The sequence below is a fragment of the Meleagris gallopavo genome, chromosome 14, assembly GCF_905368555.1.
Source record: "Meleagris gallopavo chromosome 14, MGAL_WU_HG_1.1, whole genome shotgun sequence".
NCBI classification, from domain to species: Eukaryota; Metazoa; Chordata; class Aves; order Galliformes; family Phasianidae; genus Meleagris; species Meleagris gallopavo.
Window position 1 is genome coordinate 2,002,233 of NC_139417.1, and position 23,862 is coordinate 2,026,094.

The 23,862-nt window shown below is 53.4% G+C and overlaps 3 protein-coding genes across 5 annotated transcripts in view; 1 reads left to right on the forward strand and 2 right to left on the reverse strand.

Annotated features, from left to right (window-relative positions):
* POC1A (POC1 centriolar protein A) overlaps window positions 1–1,518 on the reverse strand; it is a 53,725-nt gene extending 52,207 nt beyond the window's left edge. Inside the window, exon 1 of one of the 3 annotated variants that reach the window (XM_019619997.3) lies at window positions 1,422–1,518. Coding sequence is in view for 2 of the 3 variants with exons in the window: in XM_019619998.3 (XP_019475543.1) it covers window positions 95–112 (18 nt within the window). In the remaining variant the exon portion in view is untranslated. Of the gene's footprint in view, window positions 1–94; window positions 1,291–1,421 lie in introns of those variants that run through there. The other 2 variants (XM_019619998.3, XM_003209961.5) reach the window with 2 other exon arrangements.
* RRP9 (ribosomal RNA processing 9, U3 small nucleolar RNA binding protein) lies at window positions 1,516–5,237 on the reverse strand. Its single transcript, XM_085235685.1, has 15 exons — window positions 5,088–5,237; window positions 4,930–5,012; window positions 4,747–4,862; window positions 4,588–4,670; window positions 4,474–4,515; window positions 4,257–4,383; window positions 3,540–3,664; window positions 3,139–3,231; window positions 2,855–2,955; window positions 2,611–2,745; window positions 2,375–2,437; window positions 2,151–2,299; window positions 1,974–2,053; window positions 1,785–1,858; window positions 1,516–1,687 (listed from the first exon to the last, which is right to left on the reverse strand). The coding sequence occupies exons 1-15, from the start codon at window positions 5,160–5,162 to the stop codon at window positions 1,582–1,584; spliced, it is 1,452 nt and encodes a 483-aa protein (XP_085091811.1). The 5' UTR covers window positions 5,163–5,237; the 3' UTR covers window positions 1,516–1,581.
* Window positions 5,238–16,047: 10,810 nt separating this feature from the next.
* RNF123 (ring finger protein 123) overlaps window positions 16,048–23,862 on the forward strand; it is a 42,857-nt gene continuing 35,042 nt past the window's right edge. The window contains exons 1-7 of the mRNA XM_085235818.1: window positions 16,048–16,181; window positions 18,203–18,395; window positions 19,344–19,428; window positions 21,646–21,725; window positions 22,534–22,631; window positions 23,157–23,211; window positions 23,535–23,620. Of these exons, the coding sequence (XP_085091944.1) occupies window positions 18,314–18,395; window positions 19,344–19,428; window positions 21,646–21,725; window positions 22,534–22,631; window positions 23,157–23,211; window positions 23,535–23,620 (486 nt within the window). The 5' untranslated portion in view covers window positions 16,048–16,181; window positions 18,203–18,313. The remainder of the gene's footprint in view (window positions 16,182–18,202; window positions 18,396–19,343; window positions 19,429–21,645; window positions 21,726–22,533; window positions 22,632–23,156; window positions 23,212–23,534; window positions 23,621–23,862) is intronic.

A 23,862-nucleotide genomic window follows, 5' to 3' on the forward strand; every position in this document is an offset into this window, starting at 1 on the left:
TCCCGCCCACCACCAAAGTGCTTCCGACCGGGCCTCAGCGGGTCTCCGGACGCCGAACTCCCGGACCCCGCAGCGCGTTAGCCCGAGCCCTCACCGCTCCGCCGGCAGCCATGCCGCCCTCCCGCGCGCTGCCGTTTGTTTTCGGCTCCTTCCCGCCCCCGTAGTAACGGAGCTGCGCGCGGTCACAGGCGCGCGGTCGAGCGCCCTCCGGCGGCAGGGAGGTCCCATCCCGCCTCCTCGCGGCTGAGCGGGGCAGTGGGATGGGGGCGCTGCCTAAAGTGGCGCAAAGCGTCTGTGAGTGCCGGCTTGGGCTGGAGCCTCCCTGAAGCCCCACAGGCTTTAAGCGAAGTTTTCCAACCGAAACGATTCTATGGCTCTTAGTTCCCAGAGCCTGCTGTTCGGGACCCAGATCTTCCGTTTCAGTTACAAATAACCCTTTTCAGTGTCGTAAGGCCTATTTTAGGGCCCCGATACCCCATTCCCAGGCTCCCAAAGCTTTTTCCTTTCCATGGTTTTTACGATGTCTCATTTCCAGATTCCAAACTTTGTTTTCGGGTCTCAAGCCTCTATCTGTGATAGCAGATCTTCTTTTGCTTGGCTGGTCCCTCAGGTCTTAGTGACCAAACTCTTGCTGCCAGGGCCCTGAGACTCCATTCTGAACCAAAAGCTGTCATTACTTTGCTTACACTCAGCTCTGATATTGGTTGACAGCAGCTCTAGAGCCCAGGCTGTCATTCTCAGAGTGTAATGTCTAATTTTTAGGCCGCGCAGTTTCACTTTAAGCAGCAAAGCCACCTTTTTAGGGTCCAAAGAGAAAAGACCCATCTTTTTAAGTTCCCTAATCCCCATTCTATCAGACAAGGCCTGAAAATTCGGGCTCAGAGCCTCCTTTTATGGTCCAAATACCCATTCTGAGGGATCAAAGCATCATTTTGGTATCCAGCAGCCCTTGAACAGGGGAGTCCAAAGCCCCAGCTTTAAATTCTAAAGTCCCAGGCTGAAGTGCAAACTATCATTTCTGGAACACAACCCCATTTCAGTCTTTGGATTATTTTCTTGACACAGAAGTGTTCAAGAATGTTGTTTGATTCAACTGCTATGGCAAGGGGACTGGGCAGCACAGCAGGTGCTGCAGGGTGCTGCCGTGCTCATAGGACTGGCTGCCCTGTCCCAAATCCTCCCTGCTGCACCACACATAGCTAAACCCCAAACTGCTCCTGGGACCTTTCACTACCCTGCAGCAACACAGCCATCTCACAGGTGCAGCTCTGAGGCACCCACCACCACCTCCCTGGGACAGCCTAGGAGGATACTGCTGCTTGAACCCCCATACTTTTAACATCTGCCTTCACCAGGCTTGGCCTTGTAGTGCAGGCCCACAGCGTGCAATAGCTACTGATCAGCAGACTTCACATCATCACCTCAAGAAGGGCACAGTGTGTATCCAGGCAGGGCCCTTAGGCAGGGATAGGTGCACCGCTGCAGCCCCAAGCAGCACTGACAACACTGGAGCTGTTGTACTCTGTATTATACAGGCTTTAATGATCCATTTCCTGTAGCTCTTGGGGTAGTGCTTGGAGACTAAGCGCAATCAGCTGCCATAGGACCAGGGGCTTCGGCTCTACACTTAAGAGGAATGATGCAAATGGAGTTCTTGGCTTCTTTTACTCTCCACCATCGGCCCAACCTGCAGGTGATAAGAGTGTCCCCCCATGCCTTCCTGGTCCAGCCAGGTGCTAGAAGGGAGGGTCTAAGCCCTGGAAAATGGTGCATAGGAATGGTACCGGTGCTCCTGCCCAATGCCAGCCACCAGGAAGTCTCCCGTTGATGAGAACTTCAGGCTGTTGACAAAGCCAATCTGGAGGAAATAGCAGAGATGTCAGCACCAGTGCACTGCAACTGCCCCAGGCCTGCTCCCACCCTGAGGAGCTTGGCAAGGGCCTCCCCCCAGCTCCAGCATCCCCTATCTGTACCAATGGGATATCACAGAGGGGCTCCAGCTTCTGAAATCCCTCACCGCACTTCCACAACTTCACACAGCCACTGTGGGAACCTGGAGCAAAGAGGGCACACACCATAGCACCAGCAAAAGCACAGGACCCCAAACCTGCACTGCCAGAAGAGAATACAGCTCTCCGAGCACCAGGCACCTGTAGCCACAAGGTCACTGTTGAGCAAGGCGGCCACTGCAGATACCCAGTACGGCTGCTGCAGGTCCTGGGCAGAGCCCTGCGTCCCATGCGATTGCCTCACCAGTGCCAGTGGCTTCTTCTTCGCCAGCCCCCACAAGGCCACTGACCTGCAGAGAAGGGGCTGAAGGCACTGGAGGCACAAGGATTGGCACGGCTGTGCACACTCCCAGCCCTGTACTCACCCATCATCAGCACCTGACACCATGTGCTCCTCATTGATGAGCTGGATGCAGTCAATGGAGCCCCTGCAAGAGCAGACAATTAACAGTAATCATGAGCATACTGTGGAATCCTGTAGGGCACAAAAGGCTTGACAGAATCCCCACAGTACTGACAGGCTCCTGGTGATGCTGAACACATACAGAAGCTTTGCTGGAACCGCAAGCGGAAGCACACCCCCTTCCTGCCCCAGACCTACTGATGCCCATAGAAAATGAGCTGTGACTCCTCGGGGATCTTCCAGAAACGCACAGTGCCATCTCGTCCCCCTGAGGTAACACAGCACTCCCGACTCAGGCTGTCCATCCCTGTGATGATGTCCTGGTGCCCAAAGCTGGCAGGGGAGATGAGGAGGAGCTGCAGAGGCCATGACCCCACACCCTCACTCTTCCTCCCTTTGCTTGGGGATACAGTGACAAAACCTCACTCCACCAGGGTCTTACAGGGTCTCCAAATAAGCATTCTCCTCCACATTCCAGACCTTGACGGAGCGGTCATGGGATGCACTGTACAGCTGGTATGTACCCTTCCGGAAAGACAGGCCCTGTGGAGGGACAGACCAACAGATGAAACCGTGCCCTGCCCAAGTGCCCCCAAGGGCAGTCTCAGAGCTGGGCCTCCACTGCAGGGAGGCCCCACTGGTCCCAGCTCACCAAGAGAAGGTAGCATGCACTGCCCACCAGAGGTGGGAGCCTTCCTCCCCATCTCAGCCAACATCTTTACTTACCGACACGGCATCACGATGACCAGTGAACGTATAAAGGCGCTTGCAGGTGGCTGCCTCCCAGATCAGAATCAGCTTGTTCCTGTCTCCTGTAGCCTGGCAGAAAGGAGGGGATGCCCAACTCCTGCCCCAACAGACCCACAACTCCCACTCCGTGTGTTTTGCTGGGGGAGGCATGTCCAAGAACACTCCTGATGATGGCTGAAGCAGAGGCTGCTTCAACCCAGCTTCACCAGCAAGATGAAGCCGGGCATTAGGAACTGTTCTCCAGAATCCTGGAAAAGGATATACCTCCCCGCCTGGCCTCCTCTTTCAGAGGTTCATGACTATATAGGAACAGGGCCAAGAGCTACTAGTGACAGTGTGAGGCACCATGGGGCAGCACCAGCATCCAGTCACCGTACCAGGTACTTGCCGTCCGATGAGATGGCAATGCAGAGAACATGGGCCGTGTGCCCCATGTGCTGCCCCTCCGTGCCTTTCTTGCCCCCAGGCACCACGCAGAGTCTCTTCCCACTCTCCACTTCCCCTGCAAGACAAGCAATACCATCACCCACAGGAGCCTCCCTTGCCCCAGGAAGCACAAACGAGCCGTGAGCTGTGCACAAAGCCCAGAGCGATGCAACCCGCCCTGCCCAGAGGCCAATCATAGAACAGCTTAGAAAAAGTCTTAAAGACCATCTGGTTCCTATTCCCCTGCCATGGGCTGGCTGCCCCAGGCCCCATCCAGTGCGGCTGTGGGCACCTCCAAGAGAGGGGCACCCACAGCTTCTCTGGGCAGCCTGTGCCAGGCCTCACCATCCTCTGAGAAAAGGATTTCCTCCTCACGTGTAATCTATATTTCTCCTCTTCTAGTGTAAAACCAATGCCATGCCCTATCACCATCCACCCATGTGAAAAGTCGCTCTCCCTGTTTACAAACTCCCTTTAAATCCTGGATGGACACATCGGGGTCTCCCTAAAGCCTCCTCCTGGCTGAACAAGCCCAGCTCTTGTCCCCCGCAGCCACTTCCATGTAAGAGATGGGCAGATCCACCTCCACCCGCAGCCCCGCTCCCGCCAGGTCCCCATCGCAGCGAGGCTGATTGCAGCAGGCAGTCAGGAGAAGCGGAAGCACTTGCATTTGATGACGGAGCCATCCTTAGCAGCCGAAAAGATGAACTTGTCATCCGGAGAGACAACAAGGCAGGTGACAGAATGCTGGTGGCCCCGCAGCACTCGGATGGCGGCAGCGGCCGGAGGGCACACCTAGCGGGACCGGGGCCGTGAGCGGGACGGCGCCGGCTCGTCCCGGCCACGAGCTAGCAGCGGTGCCCTACGGGCCGTACGTATACTCACGTGCTGGGCCGCGGGGCGTCGCAGCCGGCCCTGCTGCTCGAGCTGGGGGAGCACAGCGGGTTAAGGAAGGGCCCCGAGGCCGCCCCACCGCCGCGCCATCGCCACCCCACTCACCACGGCCTCCTTCAGGCGCTCACCGACGAGATCCCCGGGGAAACCCGCGGCCTCCTCCTCCTCCTCCTCCGCCCGCTCCTCCTCTGCGATAGATACGGGATTCAGGGCCACCCCGCCCGCCCCGCCGCCGCCGCCGCCGCTGCTGCCGCCCGCGCTCACCGTGCCGCCGCAGCTCTTCCAGGTACAGCTTGGCCAGGCGCAGCTTCTTCTCCTGCGGCGTCTCCTCCAGCTCCTCCTCGGCCGCCGCCTCCTCCCGCCGCCGCCCCGCCGCCGCGCTGTCGGAGTCGCGTCAGCTCCGCGCCGAGCCGCGGGAGCCCCGGGAGCCCCGGGAGCAGAGCTCACCTCTCCGCCTCCTCTTCGCTGGACACCTCCTCGTCGCGGTTCCGGGGAGGCGCCGGCCGGGGCTTCCCTTCGGCGCCCTGGCCCTGGGGAGACGCGCCGGCACCGTCAGCGCCAAGCCGTGCAGGAAACCGGCCCGTCCGCCCCGGCCCCGCTCTCACCTCCACCCGCGGCCGCCGGCGCCGCCCCGCCGCGACCCCGCGCGCCGCTCTCGCCCGCCGTCCCGACGCCGCCATGTTGCCGCCGCACGTGGCCCCGGCCCCGCCCCGCCCCGCCTCCGGAGCGCCGCCTCCTCCGGGCTCCGGGAATGCCGGGCCGCCGGCTCGGCGCTGCTCTGAGCCCCGCTGCGGAGCAAGGGTGCCGGGCTGGCGCGGGGAGGCGCTGTCTCTGTCACCGTTTTGGTGCTCTGTGTCTTTTCCTTACGATTTGAAGAAGTAAATACACCGTCTGTTTTAGTATTCGTGGAAATACAGCTGTTGAATTGTCGTATTGTGCGTTTAGCTTTTGCTTGCAGAACTGTAATAGCTTTGAGATGTTGCGAATAGATATGGATGCATTGTAGACTAGAAAGCGTGTTATAAGGCTATTCTGTTTTAACAAGAGAGCTTCAGCAAAAGAAACACAATAAAGAAATGATGCGAGTAGGCTTATCAAACATGAAAAGAAACCAGGGCATCCACGCAGGGCCAAATTGTCTCACCCTGGGGGTAAGCTGGAACACAACAGGCAGGTGTCAAGGTACTCCCCTCCATCCTCATCTTCCAACACCAACACTTAGGTTCCAGTGCTATCATTAAAAGACAGGTTGCCAAACTTACCTCTAACCAAGGATGAGTACGTGTCCAGAAATCGTGGCCGAGTGTTGAGTGAGCAAATGTTATGATTTTGGTACCTGTAAGTAACTCGTAATAGGCACCTTCCTACTGAGCATGAGTCAGTGAAGGAAGTTCGTCTGGAGGGTGAGTGAGGAAGACCCCTGGATGAAGGAAAAAGCTGTCGTGATGCTAAAAGGATGCTAGAAGAGACCTTGGAATAGAAGTCTGGAAACCTCATAAATCATGGCCTGAGATAGGTATGTATGTATGTCAATTCTCTCACGGATCATTGATGAATATGTACTATCTGTGGAAATATAATGGGCTCTGAATCATGTCATCTTTGAAGCGATTATGGTGGAAATATCCCCAGTGCTTCCTGGTGTCACTAAGAAAGAATGCTTGACTGAACAGTAACTAAACTTGGCTAAGTTTCTTAGCTTCGTTTCTTCAGTTCTCTTAGGATGCACAGCAGCTGTGTATGGCATAAAGAATCATTCTCAGGGCCCAGAGTCCAAGGTTTGAACTCAGAGATTTCGTTTCCAGGCTGTAAAAAACCCTCACAATTTCAAGTTCCTGACCCATTTTTTTTTATTCAGGGTCAGAGCCTCAGTTTTAAGCTGAAAAAAAAAAAAAAAAAAAAAAAGCAAACAACCATTCTTGGAGCCAAAAGCCTCATTTCAGGCTCCATGGCCTTATTTGGAGGCACCAACCTTCATTTTTATGGCACAAACTCTCCTAAAGCTCAGAATTCTTTTTGTATCTAGAAAACATAGTAACAGGATCAAAAGTGTCTTTTTGGTAGACCAGAGCCTCATTGTTAGGCTCCAAGTCCTTGTCTTCAGGTCTCAGAGCCTCCACTGACGATACAAGGCCACTTTTTATCACCTTCACTTTTCAGGCTTCAGAGCCAAAAAGCCCAGCTCTCATATCACAAAGCCTCCTCTTGGGGGATCCAAAGACTCTCCAACAAATCATATTGGTCTTTGTAGAGCTCCAATCCTCATTTTAGAGGCTAAGGCCTGAATTTTAGGGCCCAAAGCCTTGGTTTGGGGTACAAATATCCATTTTGAAGGACCACAGCTTTGGATCCCTCAAAATTTGGATTTTCCTGCTGATGCCCTAAGTTTTATGGTCCAGCCTGTCAGTTCTAGGGCATAATATTCTTCACCCTTAACCCTAACAAAAAGGGTAACCCTGAACTCTAAACCAAAAAAGGTAATCTTTAACCCTTAAATCCAAACCAAAACGTTAACCCTGAAGCCTCAACCCGAATGGATAACCCTTTAATCTTTAATCTTAACCCGAAAGTGTAACCCTTACTCCTAACCCAAAAGATCCTAACTCAAAAGGAAAACCCTTAACCCGCAACCCAAACATATAACCCATAACCCAAATATGTAAACCAGGCCATAACCAAAACCCCCCAAATTCAGGAGGAAACAGTTTGTGGCCTGCTATTCCACCCGAGTGCCACAAGCCCATGGTGCTGATGGCATCCACCTGAGGGCACTGAGGGAGCTGATGGAAGTGATTGCCATGTTGCTTTCCAGTGTTTATCAGCAGTCCTGGTCAACCAGGGAGGTCCCAGACAGCTGGAGACTTTCTAAAGTGATGCCCATATACAAGAAGAGTTGGAAGGGAGATGGGGAAACTGCAGGCCCATCAGCCTGGCCTTGGTATGGGGAAGGTGATGGAGCAGATTGCCCTGAGTGGAATCATGTGGCATGTGTGGGACAATCCTGGGATCAGGCCCAGACATCGTAAGCTCCCTAAAAGCAGATCCTGCCTGGCCAACCTCATCTCCTTCTATGAGTGGGTGATCCAGCTGGTGGATGAGGGAAAGGCTGTTGATTTAATCTACCTGGACTTCAGGTATGCCTTTGGCACTGTCTAACACAGCATTCTCTCGGAAATGCTGCAGCCCGTGTCCTGGGCAGGTACACTCTTTGCTGGGTAAAGAAGCATCTGGAGGGCTGGGCCCAGAGCACCGTGGTGAATGGAGTCACATCCAGCTGTCAGCTGGTCACAGTGGTGTTCCACAGGGGCCGGTATTGGGGCCCGTCCTCTTCAATATCCTTATTGATGACCTGGATGAGGGCATTGAGTGCACCCTCAGTAGGTTTGCAGATGACACCAAGATGGAAGGGAGTGTAAATCTGCCTGGGGGTAGCAAGGCCTACAGAGGGATCTGGACAGGCTGATTGCTGGGCTGAAGCAACAAGACCACATACTGCATTCTACATTTTGGCCACAGCCACCCCAGGCAATGCTACAGGCTTAGGGCACAGTAGATACAAGATTGTGTGGAAGAAACTTGGAGGTGTTGGTCGACACTTGGCTGAACATGAGGCAGCAGCATGCCCAGGTGGCCAAGAAGGCCAGTGGCATCCTGGTTGTGTCAGAAACTGGTGTCAGTAGGAGCAGGGAGGTGATTAACCCTCTGTACTGAGTGCTGATGAAGCCACACCTTGAGTACTGTGCTCAGCATTGGTCCTTCACTACAAGAAAGACACTGAGACCCTGGAGCGTGTCCAGAGAAAGGCAGCAGAGCTGGAGTGGAGCAGAGGTCTTACGAGGAGCAGCTGAGGGAGGTGGTGTCATGGTTTTATAGTTTTGTTATCAGTATTCCACATCATAACATCATGTAAAGCACAGGCAGTTAAAGAGTTAATACTGGATACCCTGTACACAAACTTCCTTGGTTCCTCCATGAGCCCTGGCCAGCATTTCTTTGTGTATGGGAAAAGGCAAATAGTTTTTTATGCAGTCTTCTGACAACACGAATTGGCTGTTATTCTGCAGTTCTTTGGTACTCCTGTGCTGTCCGTGCCACAGTTCTGCAGAGAGGTGGCACATACAGTGCCATGAAGATGAAGGCAAATGCCTTAATTTTCATTCTTCTGTTCATTACTGCATACGTAACAGCATTGAAGAAAATGGCTGTCATGTCATCTGAACAGTTCAGAATACTTGAGCAGCTTTTCCCATTCCCATGTTATTTAAGATTGTCATGAGGTCATGTTCATCTTTTTTGCTCGCACACAATGAAAAACCAAACCAACCAACTCTACCTCCCGTAGTTAATTATTCCTCAAGGAGAAGCCCTTCTATACCTCCTCTTTCAGGTCTGTTTATTCTGCCACAGAACTGATGTTTTAAAGTGTGTGTGACTTGCTGGGCCCCATGGCAGATGGAAGTGGGCTAGCTGGTGCATAAGGCAGAAGGGAGGGTGCTTGCTGAGCCAAAACCCAAAAGAGATGGAGCTTGATGGTCCAAAAGTAAGAAGGAATGGGGCTTTCTTGTGCAAAACACAGAAGGAAGGGGACTTGTTGGACCAATACACAGAATGTAGGGGGCTTGCTGTTGCTATACTCAGTAGGAAGAGGGCTTCCTGGACCCTTACCCAGAAGGAAGGGGGCATGCTGGGCCAAAATCGAGAGGAAGGGGAGTGTGTTGGGCCACAAATCAAAAGGAAGGGGTCTTGCTGGACTTGGTTAGCGGCTAGGGTAAGGTTTAGGATTACAGTTAGTGTTAGGGTTTAGGTAAGGTTAAGTCTCAGAATTGGGCTTGGGTTTAGGGTTTAGGGCTTGGACTAGGGTAGGGTTAGGGTTAGGATTAGGATAAGGTTGAGTGTAAGGTTTAGGGTTAAGGTTAGGTTTACTGTTAGGTTTAGGGACAGGATTAGGGTTAGGGTACAGCTGTGGTTAGGATTAAGGTTGGGTTTAGGGCTAGGGTTAGCATATGGATTAAGGTTAGGGTTAGGGTTAGTGTTTGGTTTGGGTCATGGACTGGGTTGGTGTTAGGGTTGGGTTAATATTAGTATTAGGGTTAGTATTTGGGAATAGTTTAGGGCAAGGTTTCAGGTTTGTGTTAGAGTTAGTTTTAGAGTTAGGGTTAGGGTTAGAGTTTGGGTTTAATTTGGGGTAGTTTTAGGGTTATGGTTAGGGATTGGGTTTGGTTTAGAGTTAAAATTATAGTAAGGATTAGCGTTAAGTTTAGGTTTACTGTCAGGGTTTTGAGCTAGGTTTTGTCAGTGTTATGGTTAGGGTTTGGATAAGTGTTAGAGTTAGGGTTAGGGTTAGAGGTAGGCGTAAATATAGCATTTGTGTTAGGGTTCGGATAAGCGTGTTAGGGCTAGGTTAAGGTTTAGGTTTAGGGATAGGATTAGGTTTACATTTGCTACATGTTGGGGTTAGGGTTAGGGTTAGGGTTAAGGTTAAGGTTAAGGTTATGATTATGGTAGTATTAGGGTTAGAGTTCATGTTAGGGTTAGTTTTAGGTTTTTACTGTTAGTGTTTATGTCATGATTAAGGTTTAGAGTCGCAATCAAGGTTAGGGTTTGATTCAAGGTTTGGGTTTTGTTAGTGTAAGGGGAGGAAAAGAGTTATGTTTAGGTTTAGGGTTAGTGTTAGGTTTAGAGTTAGGGTTACGGTTAGGGTAGGCTTAGGGTTATGGTTCGAGTTAGTTTCTGGGTTAGGGTTAGGGCAGTGTTATAGGCATTGCTGGGCAGAAACTGAGAAGGACTGGGTCTCACTGGACAGAAACACAGATGGAAGGGGGCTTACTCAGCACAAAGCCAGAAGAAACTGGATACACTGAGCTGAACTTATGAAGGAAGGAGGCTTGAAGTGCTGAACGCCAGAAGGAATGTGGATTGCTAGGCCCAAAGGCAACCCTAACCCTATCCCTAAATTTAACCCTAACAATTACCCTAACCCTAGCCATAATACTCATACAAAATCTAATTCCAAACCCTAACCCTAAATCTAAACCATTAACACCCCAACACGTTTTTTTTTTTTGAGGGTGGGGGGAGGGGGAACTGTGGGCCTGCTGTTTTCCTGTCATGGACACAGACAGATAGAGAGAATACTCGGTGACAGCAGTAGAAACTTCTAGTATAGGCCTTTACCGAACATATAACTTTCTTATAAAACAACTGCTGAAAGAAAGATGCTGAGTAGCAGAATAGAGAGGAGGCTAGGACGGAGACCAGGATCAGAAATTAACACAGAGGGCTTGAGCAATACCAACCATGTTCAAACACGAACACTGTGAGCTTTTGTAAAGGAATATGCCAGGGAAAAACTGCTAAATAAATATAAATACAGAATTAAATTTATGCTTGCTAACACAGCATAATAGGGCTCATAAATCAGGAATCAGAGAGGGATAATCACCTCCCTGTCCTTGCTGGCCACCCTTCTTCTGATGGGGCCCAGGATACCATTGGCCTTCCGAGCTGCAAGACCAACTGATCTTATAAAAACCTATCGATGGCCTCTAAAAATGGCTTGGGTTTCACAGAGACTGGAGCCTCCCCCACTGAGAAGTTCCCCTGAGGGAACTGCTGTTCTCTGGATCTCCTTGTCGAGAGTCCCTCGCCGGGGACGCCTGGCAGACTCCAGGCTCTGTGATGCCGAAGTGCGACTTTGTCCATCGTCCACTTCAGGGCCCCTCTGCCGGGAGCAGCTTGGTGCCATTCTCAGTGAGATACACACACGGGCAAGCATCTAAGTATTCATGGTACGAGTCTGTGCTGCTTCACTGGCCGTGGTTGTGGCAATAGGTACTATTGAAGGCACATAAATGGTGCTGCACCCGATGGCTGCAATTCTTGGCTGCTGCAGCAATGGAAGTAGATCTGTACCTCCTTGACCGGCGGTACAACAGCTGCTCTGAAAGTAATGCCTCCTATTGTACGATGTCAGTGCACGACATCGGAGGCGGATGTTGGTAGGATGCCTATATTCTCTGACATTTTGTTGTCATATGAAAGTTGGCAGCGGAGGGGCAGCCTGAGAAATTGGCATTGTCGGACATGGAAGCGCGTTTAAGCAAACGTGTGTCGCTGAATTCATGCATGCAGAAAAAAGGCACCTATTGATGTTGATTGATGCTTGTTGAACATTTATGGAGGCCAAGCAGCGGTTGTGAGTGCAGTGAGGTGGTGGGTGTGCCTTTCAGCAGTGGCAACAGCAACAGCGCATCACCACGGCTGGTGCGCATACTATGAGCGTAGCATGCAGACTGTTGATCATCGTTGCTGAAAACGCACAGCTAACGGTGGAGATTGTATTGAAAAATAGTGTTTCGTAGCTGACAACTTGCTGTATTACCTAGTGTTATTGTGCCCTTTATACCGGTTGTTGTTTCCGTGGAAATAAAGGAGAGGCGTTACTTTCGGAGCTGGGAGGAGTAAAGCCTGAAGCATCTCATGGAAAGACATAGAGGTGCTGTGATTCTGTGAATCGAGTCATTTATTGTAACGAGAGGTAATCAGCAGCAAGCAAGCAAAAAGTCACGGAAACACCTGAACGCTCGATTGGGATACTGAGGGAGCCACAGGCCCGGAAGCATTCAGGTGGGGCCAGGAGGGTGGATGCGTCGCCCAGTGCCTTCAGCAGCATCAACACGCCGGGTTCCAGCGGGGCTGCGTCCGGCACCGGGCCCCTCACCCTGCGCTGGCTGCGAGAGCCGCCGCCCTCCTGCCTGGGTGCCCTCAGCCCCTGTGAGGTGTGATGGTTCCACAGGGGTGGCACAGAGCAGCCACTGTGACCCATGGGATGTGGAACAGAGCTAAGGCTGCGGGGCTCAGGCTGAGCTCAGTGCGACTTGGTGAGGTGAGCAGGGAGGAAGGGGCTGCCTGAGGCTCCCGAGGGAGGAGGGTTCCCCAGCGCTCGGGACCGGAGCTGAGCACTCAGCCTCGTCCCGCTTCTCCCCTAGGTTGTCACGCAGAGGAGAAAGCCTGGTGTTACTGGGACAGACACTCTGTGAGTGCTTGCCATTAATGCACATGATGTCCAAGGGGACGCAGGAGGCCGCCGGCTCGAGGGAGCCAGGTGAGAGCAAAGTATCCCTGCATGCAGCTCCCTGCTGCCAGGCAGAGGGGTGCTGGGGGTCTGCCAGTGGCGGAGAGGGGAGGCGGGGGCACGCAGGGCCCCTGTGCTTCTTGGCCAGGGGGGCCGCGGTTGGCCTGTGGCTGCCAGCTGGCACCGCTGGGCCTGCAGTGCCCCTTCCCCTCCACGGCCTCCAGCCCTGCTCCTCAGCTGGCTAGGCTGGCACACAGCAGCCCCTGGGACAGCCCCCGGGGGCACCTGGCCCCGCAAGGTGCTCACTGCTGTTATTCTCTCCTCTCCAGCATGTGTGCTCTGTGGCCGAGTAGATGAAGACTCGAGCATATATGGGCACAAACATGAGAAAAATGGGTTCTACTTCCATACTTTTTGTGTGGTGAGTTTCCTCATGGCTCCTGCCTCCTTCCTCCAAGGAATGGTTCCCTCCTTTCTGCCCTAACAAGATCATGCTCTTTCTTCTTCTACAGATATTCTCCACTGGTCTTTGTAAACCAGGAAGCGATATCAGAAATGCATGTCATTTCGAAGAAGACCTGATACGCACAATCAGGCGGGGAGAGCAGACAGTGAGTACCGGACTAGCACAGGGAGCTTGGTGCCAGGGGAGGCATGGAGAGCTTAGCCTGGTCTCCTAAGAAAGCAATCCCAGCCCTTCCAACCAGCTCCAAGAGAAATTCCTGCTCTTGCAGACGAGCCCTGTTCACCAGGCAGCTCTGCAGAGTGCCACCCAGCCCTGCCCCCATCCTGTGCCCTGCACAGAGGTGCGGGGCCCGCTGCGTAGGCCCTTAACCTGCTGCTGATGGGAAATGCTCTGCTCTTTCCAGTTCTGCTTCGTTTGCGGCAATCTGGGGGCCACCATCACCTGCGCAGAGCCAGACTGTGGCCGCAGCTTCCACCTCTCCTGCACCTCAGAGGGTGAATGCATCACCCAGTTCTTCGAAGATTTCAGGTAAGGGCTGCCAGGCATTGCCTGTGAGCCTTCAACCCCTGCTGTCAGCACCAGCCAAAGAAGCGAGGAGCGTGCTGTGACACCTCCCAGCAGCCTGACAGAGCCAGAGTCATGGCCTGGGGCTCCTTCCTGTTCCTCTGCCCTCCTCGCAGCACTTCTCACCTTGCCCATCTTCCCCCAGGTCCTTCTGCTGGGTGCATCGTCCGCATCAGGCAGTGGAGGCAGCGCCGGCACAGGACACAACCTGCATTATCTGCATGGAGCCCATGGGGAACAGCAGATCATACTGTACCATGGTGTGCCCAGCCTGCCAACACGCCTGGTTTCACCGGGCCTGCATCCAGGTAGGAGCTCTTCCCTCACCCAGCAGGCACGGCAGGTGCTCAGCAGCACCAGGCCCAGCTCACACTCCCGCTGCTTCTGTTTCTGCTGCAGGAACAGGCCCTGCGTGCAGGAATTTATTGTTTCCAATGCCCCCACTGCCGAGACAGAGACAGGTTTATTCGAGACATGCTCACTATGGGGATCAGAATCCCATTCAGGTTGGTGTCTTCCAGCCAGCTCTTGAGTTGTGAGGGCACACAAGCTGTGCCCAGCAGGCCTGGCCCTCTGCAGCCATTAACATGGGCCTCAGCATCATTGGGAAGCTGGAACTGGGCATCGGGTGGAAGGGGAGGGATGCCATGAATTAGTTTTAGTCCTGGGGCATCACGTTCTCTCCCTTCTCTGGCAGAAAACCAACATGGGAGGACAATTATGACGCATCCCTGGGAGTTAGACATCAGCGCTGTGATGCTAGCGACTGCCATTATCCACATGGCAGGGAACAGGCAGAGGGAGAGGGGTGAGTTACCTCAGCAGCCCTCTGGGGCTCTGCATGGGATTGAAAACTCACCACAGGCTGGGGTAGAACAGACTGAGCACCAGAGCTGTGCCGAGCACTATCTGGCTCAGGTCACTTTGTCCTCACAGCCACAACCCGTTTGTTTCCCCAGGCCCTGGCAGCTGCTCCTCTGCAGCTCTTGCGCTGCACAAGGCACACATCGACTCTGCTCCAACTTGAGTCCGAGCACATCTGCCTGGGAGTGCAATGACTGTGCTGGAGAGGACACCGGTAAGAGGCAAACAGCTGCGTGCTGCTGGGCTGGGGCCAGGCGAGGCCTTGCTCAAGTCCCTTTGGCTCAGGAGGGATGAAAGCCTGTCCCACATCATGGCTGGAGATCTGTCCCGCTCACCTTCCTGTCTCCCCTTACAGCCTCCAGCACCAACCTGGACAGCGCTGGCCCCAACACCACCAGCCAGCAGGGACTGGGGCCATCCCAAGGCTTTATAGGACAGGAGAGCAGCAGCTCTGGCACCACCAACCAGGCACCATCGGGACCAGATCACAGTTCCCAGGTGCCTGAGCTGCTCTCCAGGCAGACAGGCCGAGCCCGGACTCGGAGCCGCTCCCCCCTTGAACATCGGGCTGCAGAGACCAACAGCCAGCCCCAAAGGCGCCGCAGGAGCCAGTCCAGGCAGCGAGGGCCAGCCCAGGGGCGAAGCCGCTCCCGAGTTCCACGTCGGGCCAAGAACATCAACCACCAGCCCCACTGATGCTGTAGGAGCACACCCTTATAAAAGCTCCACTTGCTGTCCAAAGTCATCAACATCCACCACAATAAAAGTGAGAGTTCCATCATGCCACTGTCAGTTTTGTTCTTTTCTGCCTCTCCTGAGGTGGGGCTGCAACCACAGGGATCCCTTCCCCCCAGCACCCAACCCATTCCTTCCTCCCCCCAGCCCGGTTCAGGCTGAGCTGGGTTCTGGCCCCGACTCCAGCAGGGCACAACATTTCCAATGCACAATGTGGCAGAGGCCAGGCTGGCAGCTGCAGCCCCGTGCTGGGGGTGTTTCTGTCATCATGGGGATGTCGCTGGGACACGTGGGCAGCCCCATGGCTGCTGTCGGCTGTGGGGTGGGCCAGGACCCGGGCTTTCCTCCTGCATTCGGGCAGTGCCTCAGGTCTGAGAGCTGCTGCTACTCTGGGGATGCTGCCAGGCTGGGGGTGATGCAGCCCATCGAGCACATGAACCACTCATCTCTGTCCCAAAGTCAGGCATCGTGCCTCCTGTGCGAGCAATAGCAGTGCTGCCACTGCTTGTAAACGGGATGGCCACTCATTCGCTCCAACTGCCCAGAGAAACAGCCCGCTGGTCTCTTCCTGCACCCAGTGTGTTCTCCTAACACCTAGCGCAGTGTGCGACGTTTTGTTGCCACAGCCATCTTGCAGCCCCCTTCGCTCTCGCAACACGACGTGTTAGCGGCCTCGTCTAATTCCGGCTTCGCAAGCCTTCCTTCCCACGCCCGCTCCGGGCCCGTCGGCCGCACTCCGCCGCGCAGCCAGCGCTCTCCCGCCGCTGTCCCCGCGCCATCCTCCGCCGGCCGGGCCGTCTGGGCGCGTTCCCGCCCCGTCCGGCTCTCGCTGGCCGCCGGGCATCCGGGGACGCCCCGCGTGGACTCACGGCGCGGGTGCGGGGCGCGCTCCGCTCGGCGCCTCCGCCCGTCTCCCAGCAACGCGCCGCCCGCTCGCACGGCCCTCGCGGCTCGCCGTAGCGCGGCGGCGTCGGCGGCGGCGCGCCCGGGCCGGCGGTGAGTGCGGAGCGCTGGGCCGTGGCGCCCGGGTTTTGTTTCAGCCCACGCGCGGCGGAGCGCCGAGCGGGACCCGGCACGGGGGCTGCCCCGGCAGCGCGACCTCGGCCGGGGGGGGGGGCGGAGAGGCCGCGTCCGCGTCCTTCCGGGCCGGGGCCGGCGGCTCGGCGAGAGGCTGCCCGCTTCTGGCCTTGGGGACGGCGCCGCGTTTGGCACGCGCGGGCGGAGCCGGGGCTGCTGCCGGCTGTGGGTGGGCCGGGACCCGGGCTTTCCTCGTGCGTTCGGGCGGTGCCGCAGGTCTGAGGGCTGCCGCTGCTCTGGGGATGCCGCCGGGCTGGCGGTGCTGGTCTCGTCTCCTCGCCCTTGCCGCGATGGGAGGGTGGAGTGCGGCTGCCAGACAGAGCTGCGTTTGCTGGCCCTCCTGCCCGTCGTGTGCCAGCTCGATTTAAAACCTGGCCTCCCCCGTGCCGTTTATTCTGTGCTGCTTCTAAAAAGGGTTCTGCTTGTGGTGCCCAGAGTGGGGAGTTCAGTGCCTGGCCTCAGTCAGAGCCCACATTTGCTGGGGCCGCATGGGCTGTGTTTGTTTTCAGGCACCCAATCACCGATCCGAGCGGTGAAGAGGCTGATGTGTGTGAGCTGCCCTCTCTCTGACCTGCTGGCAGCGCCGTCTGCTCTGGTGGGATATGCACTGTGGCACGGCAGCAGTGCTGCACCCTCCTTGTTCAGAGCATCCAGAAGCTCAGGTCCCTGGCCGGTCACTCCGCATGGCACTTGCCGAGTTCCTAACTCATCTCAGACCAACTTACTATATGCTCTGTATAAGATGCGTCACAGAATCTCAGCATGGTTTGACTGAGAGGGACCTTACGGCCCCCCAGCCCCACCCCTGCCATGGTCTGGCTGCCCCCCAGCTCGGGCTGCCCAGGGCCCCTCCATGGCCTGGGGCACCTCCAGGGATGGCAGCCACAGCTCTGGGCAGCGCTGCCAGCGCTTCACTGCCCTCTGAGCAAAGAATTTCTTCCTAATATCTCACCTAAATCTCCCCTCTTTCAGTTTGAAGTTGTTACCCCTTGACCTTTTACTATCAGACAGTGTAAAAGGTCACTCTCCCTCCTACCTGTAAGCTCCCCTCGAGTACTGCAAGGTCACAGTGAGGTCTCCCTGGAGCCTTCCCTTCTCCGTGCTGCCCGCCCCCATCTCCCTCAGCCTGTCTCCATAGGACAGGTGCTCCAGCCCGCCGAGCATCTTCGTGGCCTCCTCTGGCCCCGCTCCAACAGCCCCACAGCCCTCCTTTGCTGGGGCCCCCAGGCCTGGACGCAGTGCTCCAGGTGGCGCCTCATGAGGGCAAAGCAGAGGTGGAACAACCGCCTCCCTGCCTGCTGCCCCCTTCTGTTGATGCAGCCCAGGATGCTGTTGGCCTTCCAGGCTGTGAGCGCACGCTGCTGGCTCATACAGAACTTTCTGTCCATCAGGACCCCCCAAGTCCTTCTCTTAGTCCTTCTGCTCTGAAAGAATTATTCTCCCAGTCTGTAGACGTATCTGGTATTGCCCCAAGCCAAGTACAGCACCTTGCCCTTAGGCTTACTGACCTTTGTTAAGTTCACATGGGCCCACTTCTCAAGTTTGTCCAGCTCCCTCTGGATGGTATCCTTTCCTTCCGTCTTATCAGCTGCACCACCCAAGTTGGTGTAATCCACAGACATGCTAATCCCACTGTAGATGTCATTGGTAATGATGTTGAAGAGCACCGGTCTTAAGATGGACCCCCTGAGGGACACCGCTTGCCACTGGCTCCCACCTGGACATAATGCTGCCAACCAGCCACTTCCTTACCCACCACACAGTCCATGCTTCAAATCCATATCTTGGGAAAGATTGGGAAAATCCTGGGAAGATTTTGGGCAGTTGGACAAGTGGATCTGGGAGCAGGATTGGCAGCTGTCACCGGCTTTGGGCTCTTGTGTGGTGGCGTTAGTGGTGGCACTTTGTCTCCTTTGGCTTAACCCAGTTGTTTACTCCAGGTGCATGAACCCACAAGAAAGGGAGAAGTCCTCAGGTGGCAGCATCCTCCCCAGCAAGTTCTGTTCTAGCTGTCTGCCTTACCTCCGCTCTGGAGCCGGTGCCTGTGAAGAATGACCTCACGGGGTGCTGGGACGGCTCTCTCAAGGAAGAACTACAGGCTGAGCACTGGGCCAGAGAAGTCCAAGGTTGCAGGTATGGGCTGAGCATGCTTTGTATGAGCAGGACTGCTGTGGATCGCGGTGAGCGGCCCTGGCCTCACCTGAGATCACCTGTGTTCCAGTTGCACTTATCTTGCTGATAAGAGGCATAGCGGGGCTGAAACAGTAAATCTCTGAGCTGAGGTGAGGTTTTGGGAGGGCCTTTCCTGCCGTATGAAGGACTCCACCAGCAGCTCAGGTCACAGTGCCCTTTCTTCAGCGATGTGAGGCTGGAGGGCGTGGAGTTGCTGTCTTTGTCCCATCCGACTCGGGGCAGATGGCTTCTCAGGTTCTGAGATCAGTCTTTTCCTTGGAGATGTCGGTACCTGGTAAGCAGTCCATTTTCTCCTGGACTGACCAATCCATCAGAATCGTGCTTGTAAGATCACAGATCTGGGATTTGAGGGCTCTGTGGCACCCAGAGCTTTGTGACACAAGGGAAAGCTTTGCACAACGAAAGCTGGTGTGAGGTTTACAGGATTAAAGAGAGCTGTGAGTTTAGTCTAGACGATCTGTGTCTTCAAGCCTTCCTGTTTCTGCATCTTTAGTACAGTTAACCTAAAATGTTCCAGGACATCAGGAATTGTAACACCAGTATTATTTGTGTTTGTTTATGGGGGTTTGGTTTTGCTTTTAAATTGGATCCCCACTTTCAAATTTGAAGTTACTTTATCTGGCAGTAGTAAGCAGGGCTCCTGAAGATGTGGTCTCACTCTGGAGAACCACTGGTAGCCGGAAACACTGGTAGCCTCCCCTGTTGCAGAATTGCACTCGCTCCATGTTGCTGGGCTCGAGGGCTGTTAGTGAAGGGAGTGTGAAGGTAAATAACTTCTTGGAGCTCTGTCTTCCCCTGTGTTGGTCTGCAAACCTTGCTGCTTGTACTCGAAGTTAATGCTTTGATTTCTAACTCTCTAAGGTTATTTTTCTCTTTTTTTTTCTCAAGGGATTGTGAACAGCAGGCTGCTGAATGACTATCTGCATCGGGTCTTCTCCAGTGCTGATGGGAACCAGCCTGCAGCTGCTTACAGGTATGGGACTTCTTACTCTCTAGATGGCAGCGATGCTGCGTCAGTCCCCTGCATGTACAACCCCATACAAAAGATCACGAGGCAATATTTCTGAAACAAATAGGCAGGTATGCATTCCCCTTCTCATTTCTGTTCCCTCTCTGCTTGGGAAGAAGCGCAAAATGCACAGGTTTTAGCTAATGAAAAGTATGTCATCAGTGCCCGGTAAACTGAATGCAAGGCTGCTACTTGTACATCGAAGAGCATATGCTTCTCAGGCAGTGGAATCGTCAGTGCTTTTCGTGTTAGGAGTCACCAAAGGAAAAGGAACGCAAAATTGCTGTACAATGTCTGTTTCCATCTCTTTGCTTTCATTTCTCCTTCACCTTGTAGTCCAGCAACTTGTAGCTTTGGATGAGAGGAAAGTCTTTTGCCTTTAATTTTTTTGGCAGAGGCAAGTCAGCTGGGTGCCCAGCAGGTCCAAGTGTTGCAGAGAGGCAGGCGTGCAGCTGCTGCTGGGTGGGCGGTGCTGCAGGGTGGGCTGGGGTCATGTTCCCCAGGCTATACTTAGTAGTGCCAGCTCAAATGTGAGCCTGTGGCTGCTAAAAATAGCTCTTGGTTCTCTGTGTGCTTGATGAGCTGAGGTTCTTGTGGGGGGGGGCAAGGTGGGTTATGTTACTTGGCCACAAGCTCTCCTGCCAACATGCCTTGGTATGTTCCATGTGCCCAGGAGTTTTGGTTGTCAGCACTGCTAACTTCTTTGCCTGGCAAGCACAGAACTGATAGTTTGTTGGATTGGTCCCTCTGTTTGTAGCTCCCTTCCAATCTTCTCCCTGCACTTGGTAGAAAGCCCAGTAGCAGTCAGATTGGTCTCAAAAATAGTATTTACTACATGAGAGCAACTTTTGTGGTGTGACATGTTGTCTGTTGGGGAGCTCGTAAATCTCTCTGGCTGTCCTCTGTCTGTCTCGTGCTCTTCTGCCTCTTTCCTGTGCTCCTTCTCCATGCTAGCTGCTGATACAGCTGCTTTGCTGAAGCCATTCTCTCCTGCTGTTTCTTTGATTCCACTTCTGTGTATCTTCACATCCATTGGGCTTTCAGAATGTCTCTCACCACTTCTTCAAAAAGCGCCTGGTCCCAAAGAAGTGGAATGGTTGTTCCACAGATGAGTGGAAATGGGAACCAGGATAGGAAAAGCCAGCAATTCTCACAGTAATAAAGGGAAATCACGATGGTCCCACAAACACAACACAAGCAGTGCTGTTCTGTTAATCTTTGGGAAGTTTTAAAAGGAAAAGAGCACGAAATGACCAAGTTTGCTGCTATTACAAAGTGATGTAGTGAAAAGGGAGCAGCCCCAACTTTACGCATTAAGTAGTGGGTCTGGACTGATTTCTGCTGCACAGGAGTGAGACTGGAGGGAGATAAACTCTTCAGTAAGTTAGGAAAAAAAAAAAGCAGATGGGAAGTAAAGGATTGTTAGCAAAGGGATTCTGGAAAAGGAAAATCATTATGCCACAGAATGAATTTGTGGTCAACCCTCATCTTGATTAGCATGCTGTGGTGGCACCAGCTCCAAAAGGCTATCTTGGAGCTGCGGAGATTTTGGGGAAGAGTAAGAGCAACAGCTACGAGTCTGGAAAATCTGCTGTACGAGGAATAACTAAGTGAGCCAACCTTGAGATGAGAGAACTGAGAGGGTCTATGTGGAAGGTCTCTGCAGTGGTAGCCTGGAGGGTGTTGGTGAGGCATTTTACTTTATTACAGAAAGTGTGAAGACAAAATGTTTTTGGCTGTTCTCGTGGAGATGATGGGTGAGCTTGACCTCTGGCTGAGCTGCTACAGCTGCTGATATGGTCTTCTTTCTGGTTTTGTATTATGAAGTACTTGGGAAAAGAACTAAATCCTGTCCTGTGCTGTATGATGCCAGCCTCAGCAATGTCCCAGTCTTTACTTATTGCCAGTACAGGCTGGCAAAATACTCGTTAGCAGGCTGAAGACCGAAGGATGCTCTGTTAACTGCTTCATTTGTTCGCACTGTATTTGGTTCTTGTTTCATTCATCGCACCAGCATGCTGGTCAGCACATTCCTTGGATCCACGACAAGAAGCTCAGATCGACAGAACTTCCTGGTTCATGTGTCAACACGATCCTATGCTGACACGTGTCTGGACTGAAACGCTGTAAAACTTGAAGGCAGAGCTTTCTGAAGTGCTCCTGTGTGTGTTTATTCCCTAGAAAGCACCTGACGTTCCAGAACCTGCAGGAGCACCTCGACCGGTTGCTAGCAGAGGAGAATGGCTCTGAAGACAGCCAAGGTAGGAGGCACAAGATGCCTGCAGTCTGTGTTTGTGCTGTCTAACTGGGGGGAACAAGTTATGTCATGCAACACAGCTCCCTGAGTAAGCAGTTTTCTGCCATCTTGTGCTCTAATTTGTTGTCCCTTTACATCCTGCCTGCTAGCAGCCCATCAGACAGCCCTCACGCAGGTCTGCTTGTCGATGGAGGAGGCAGGTCTCCAGGTGGCAATGCCTGAAAAAGCAGGTTTGGAGCAGTAGTTGGATATATTCCAATGATAGTGACATGCAGAGCCTTTGCCATGACCAGCTGTGAGGAGTGCTGTCCTCACTGGGAATCGTAGAGGCCTGTAGATGATTTCTGGCTATGGGTCTCCGTTGGGGATGTTTGCTTAGGGCCTCAGCCTGTTGCCTCTGTTCTTGGTAGCATCTGTTTCCCTGAAAGAGGTAGGATGTGGCAGGATGCATCCTGGCTCTTCTCCTACAAAGCATTTTTCTTGCAGACCACAGTCAGAGCTTGCCCTCAGTTATGTGATACGCTGGCCAAACATTTGGCTCAGAGTTTGACCTTTGAACTTTGCAGAGATAAAACTTTCAGATGACATGAAGGCTCATTTATGATTTGACTGCTGCGTAGCTTAGGCCTAGGGTATTGCTGTGCAAGCTTCCTTTTAAATCTCATGGGTATCCTGAAGTTCTTTCCTGGAGTTCTCATGGTCTGATGTGTGCAACACTGAGTGCAGAATTCAGGTACCATTGTAGTCTATCCAGCGACCTTTAAATCCTGCACATCTTTTTCTAACAAGTTATCCGCAACTCTTTGTTTCAGATCAGTTAACAGAGGGCCGGCTCGGTCCCTCTACTGTGGTGCTTGACCACACGAGTGGCTTTGAGGGGCTCCTGCTGGTTGATGATGACTTACTTGGGGTGAGTGTGATGCTGGCTGCTGCAGGAAATGGGCATCTTGTGCCTCCTACCTTGGCTGTCTTCGGAGCTCTCGGTTTGTTTGTCATGGCAGGTCCTCCCTTACACTGGCTTTGTAGTATGTTGTTAAATGGAATCTACTGAAAAAGCTGAGGAGTCCTGGAGGAAATGCTCTCTCCTGGGAAAAGGTCTAGCAGTACTCCCAAGTCTTAGCAAGCTCTGAGTGGAGCTGCAAGGGTGGGGAAGTGTTACGCTGGCCCAGTGGCTCACAGAAGAGCTTGGCTAAGCAAGGGGAGGAGATGGCAACCAAGTTTTCTGTCCCTCCCTCCCTCCAGTGGCTGCCTCTTCCTTCCTTTCTTGTTATGTTGTTTAACAGTGAGGACAAGCTGAGGCCAAGCTGCTATACTTTTTCCTTTCTCCTTTGTCTCTATCAGTTTCCTGCTGGTCTGTTAGCTGATATTCTTCACTACACTTTGGGTTTGAGGCCTTATTGCCTAACTTTGTAATATCTTCTGTTTATTGGTCCAGGTGATTGGCCACAGTAACTTTGGCTCTATCAGGGCCACAACGTGTGTGTACAAAGGTAAGAAGATAAGTGGGTGATGCTTTGATTAAGATCCTAGGAAGAATGCATGGAGAGTTACACAATTGGCGAGCACAGGAAATCTTGCATATGTTGCAGTTCCAGAGCTCTGTCTTCCCAAATTCATCCACTGGCTTTCCAGGAAGTCAGGAGGGTGGAGAATTGTGTGGTGCCCCAGTGAAGAGCTGGGAGGGGAGTCCTGGGGATGTTGCAAATACCCTTTGTGCGCCAGGTTATTTTCTATGGGAACTGTATCACATTTACTCCTCTAACAATGAGTTAAGTGGCACGGATTTACTGTGTGGTCTCTCTTTTTTTGTCAGGGAAATGGATTTATGAGGTGCTTATCTCCTCCCAGGGACTCATGCAGATTGGCTGGTGTACTCTCAACTGCAGATTTAATCAGGAGGTAGTGTAACTCCTCCTCTTTGCCTGGGGGAGGCAGGCCCAGGCCAGCTCTTGTCAGGCACGGGGTGGGATGTTTGGTGCTGGGAAGGTTTGCCATTTGCAGGGTCTCACTATCTTGTCACTCTGCAGCACTTGAGAGGGAGGGTGACAAACATCCTGAGGGGCTGCTTTGCCAGTGATTTGAAAGTGTAATGTAGCAGTGCTCTTTTTCTAACCCAAATGTTAGTAGAGAGTGGAGACAAA

What these genes read in the sequence shown, in the direction of transcription:
- RRP9 (XM_085235685.1), bottom strand. Translation starts at nt 5,162, where the DNA reads ATGGCGGCGTCGGGACGGCGGGCGAGAGCGGCGCGCGGGGTCGCGGCG. An exon ending in GGATGGCTCCGTCATCAAAT is followed by an intron (nt 3,665 to 4,256) that starts GCAAGTGCTTCC and finishes CTTGTCTTGCAG; the next exon opens with GGGAAGTGGAGAGTGGGAAG. An exon ending in AATGCTTATTTGGAGACCCT is followed by an intron (nt 2,746 to 2,854) that starts GTAAGACCCTGG and finishes CTCCCCTGCCAG; the next exon opens with CTTTGGGCACCAGGACATCA.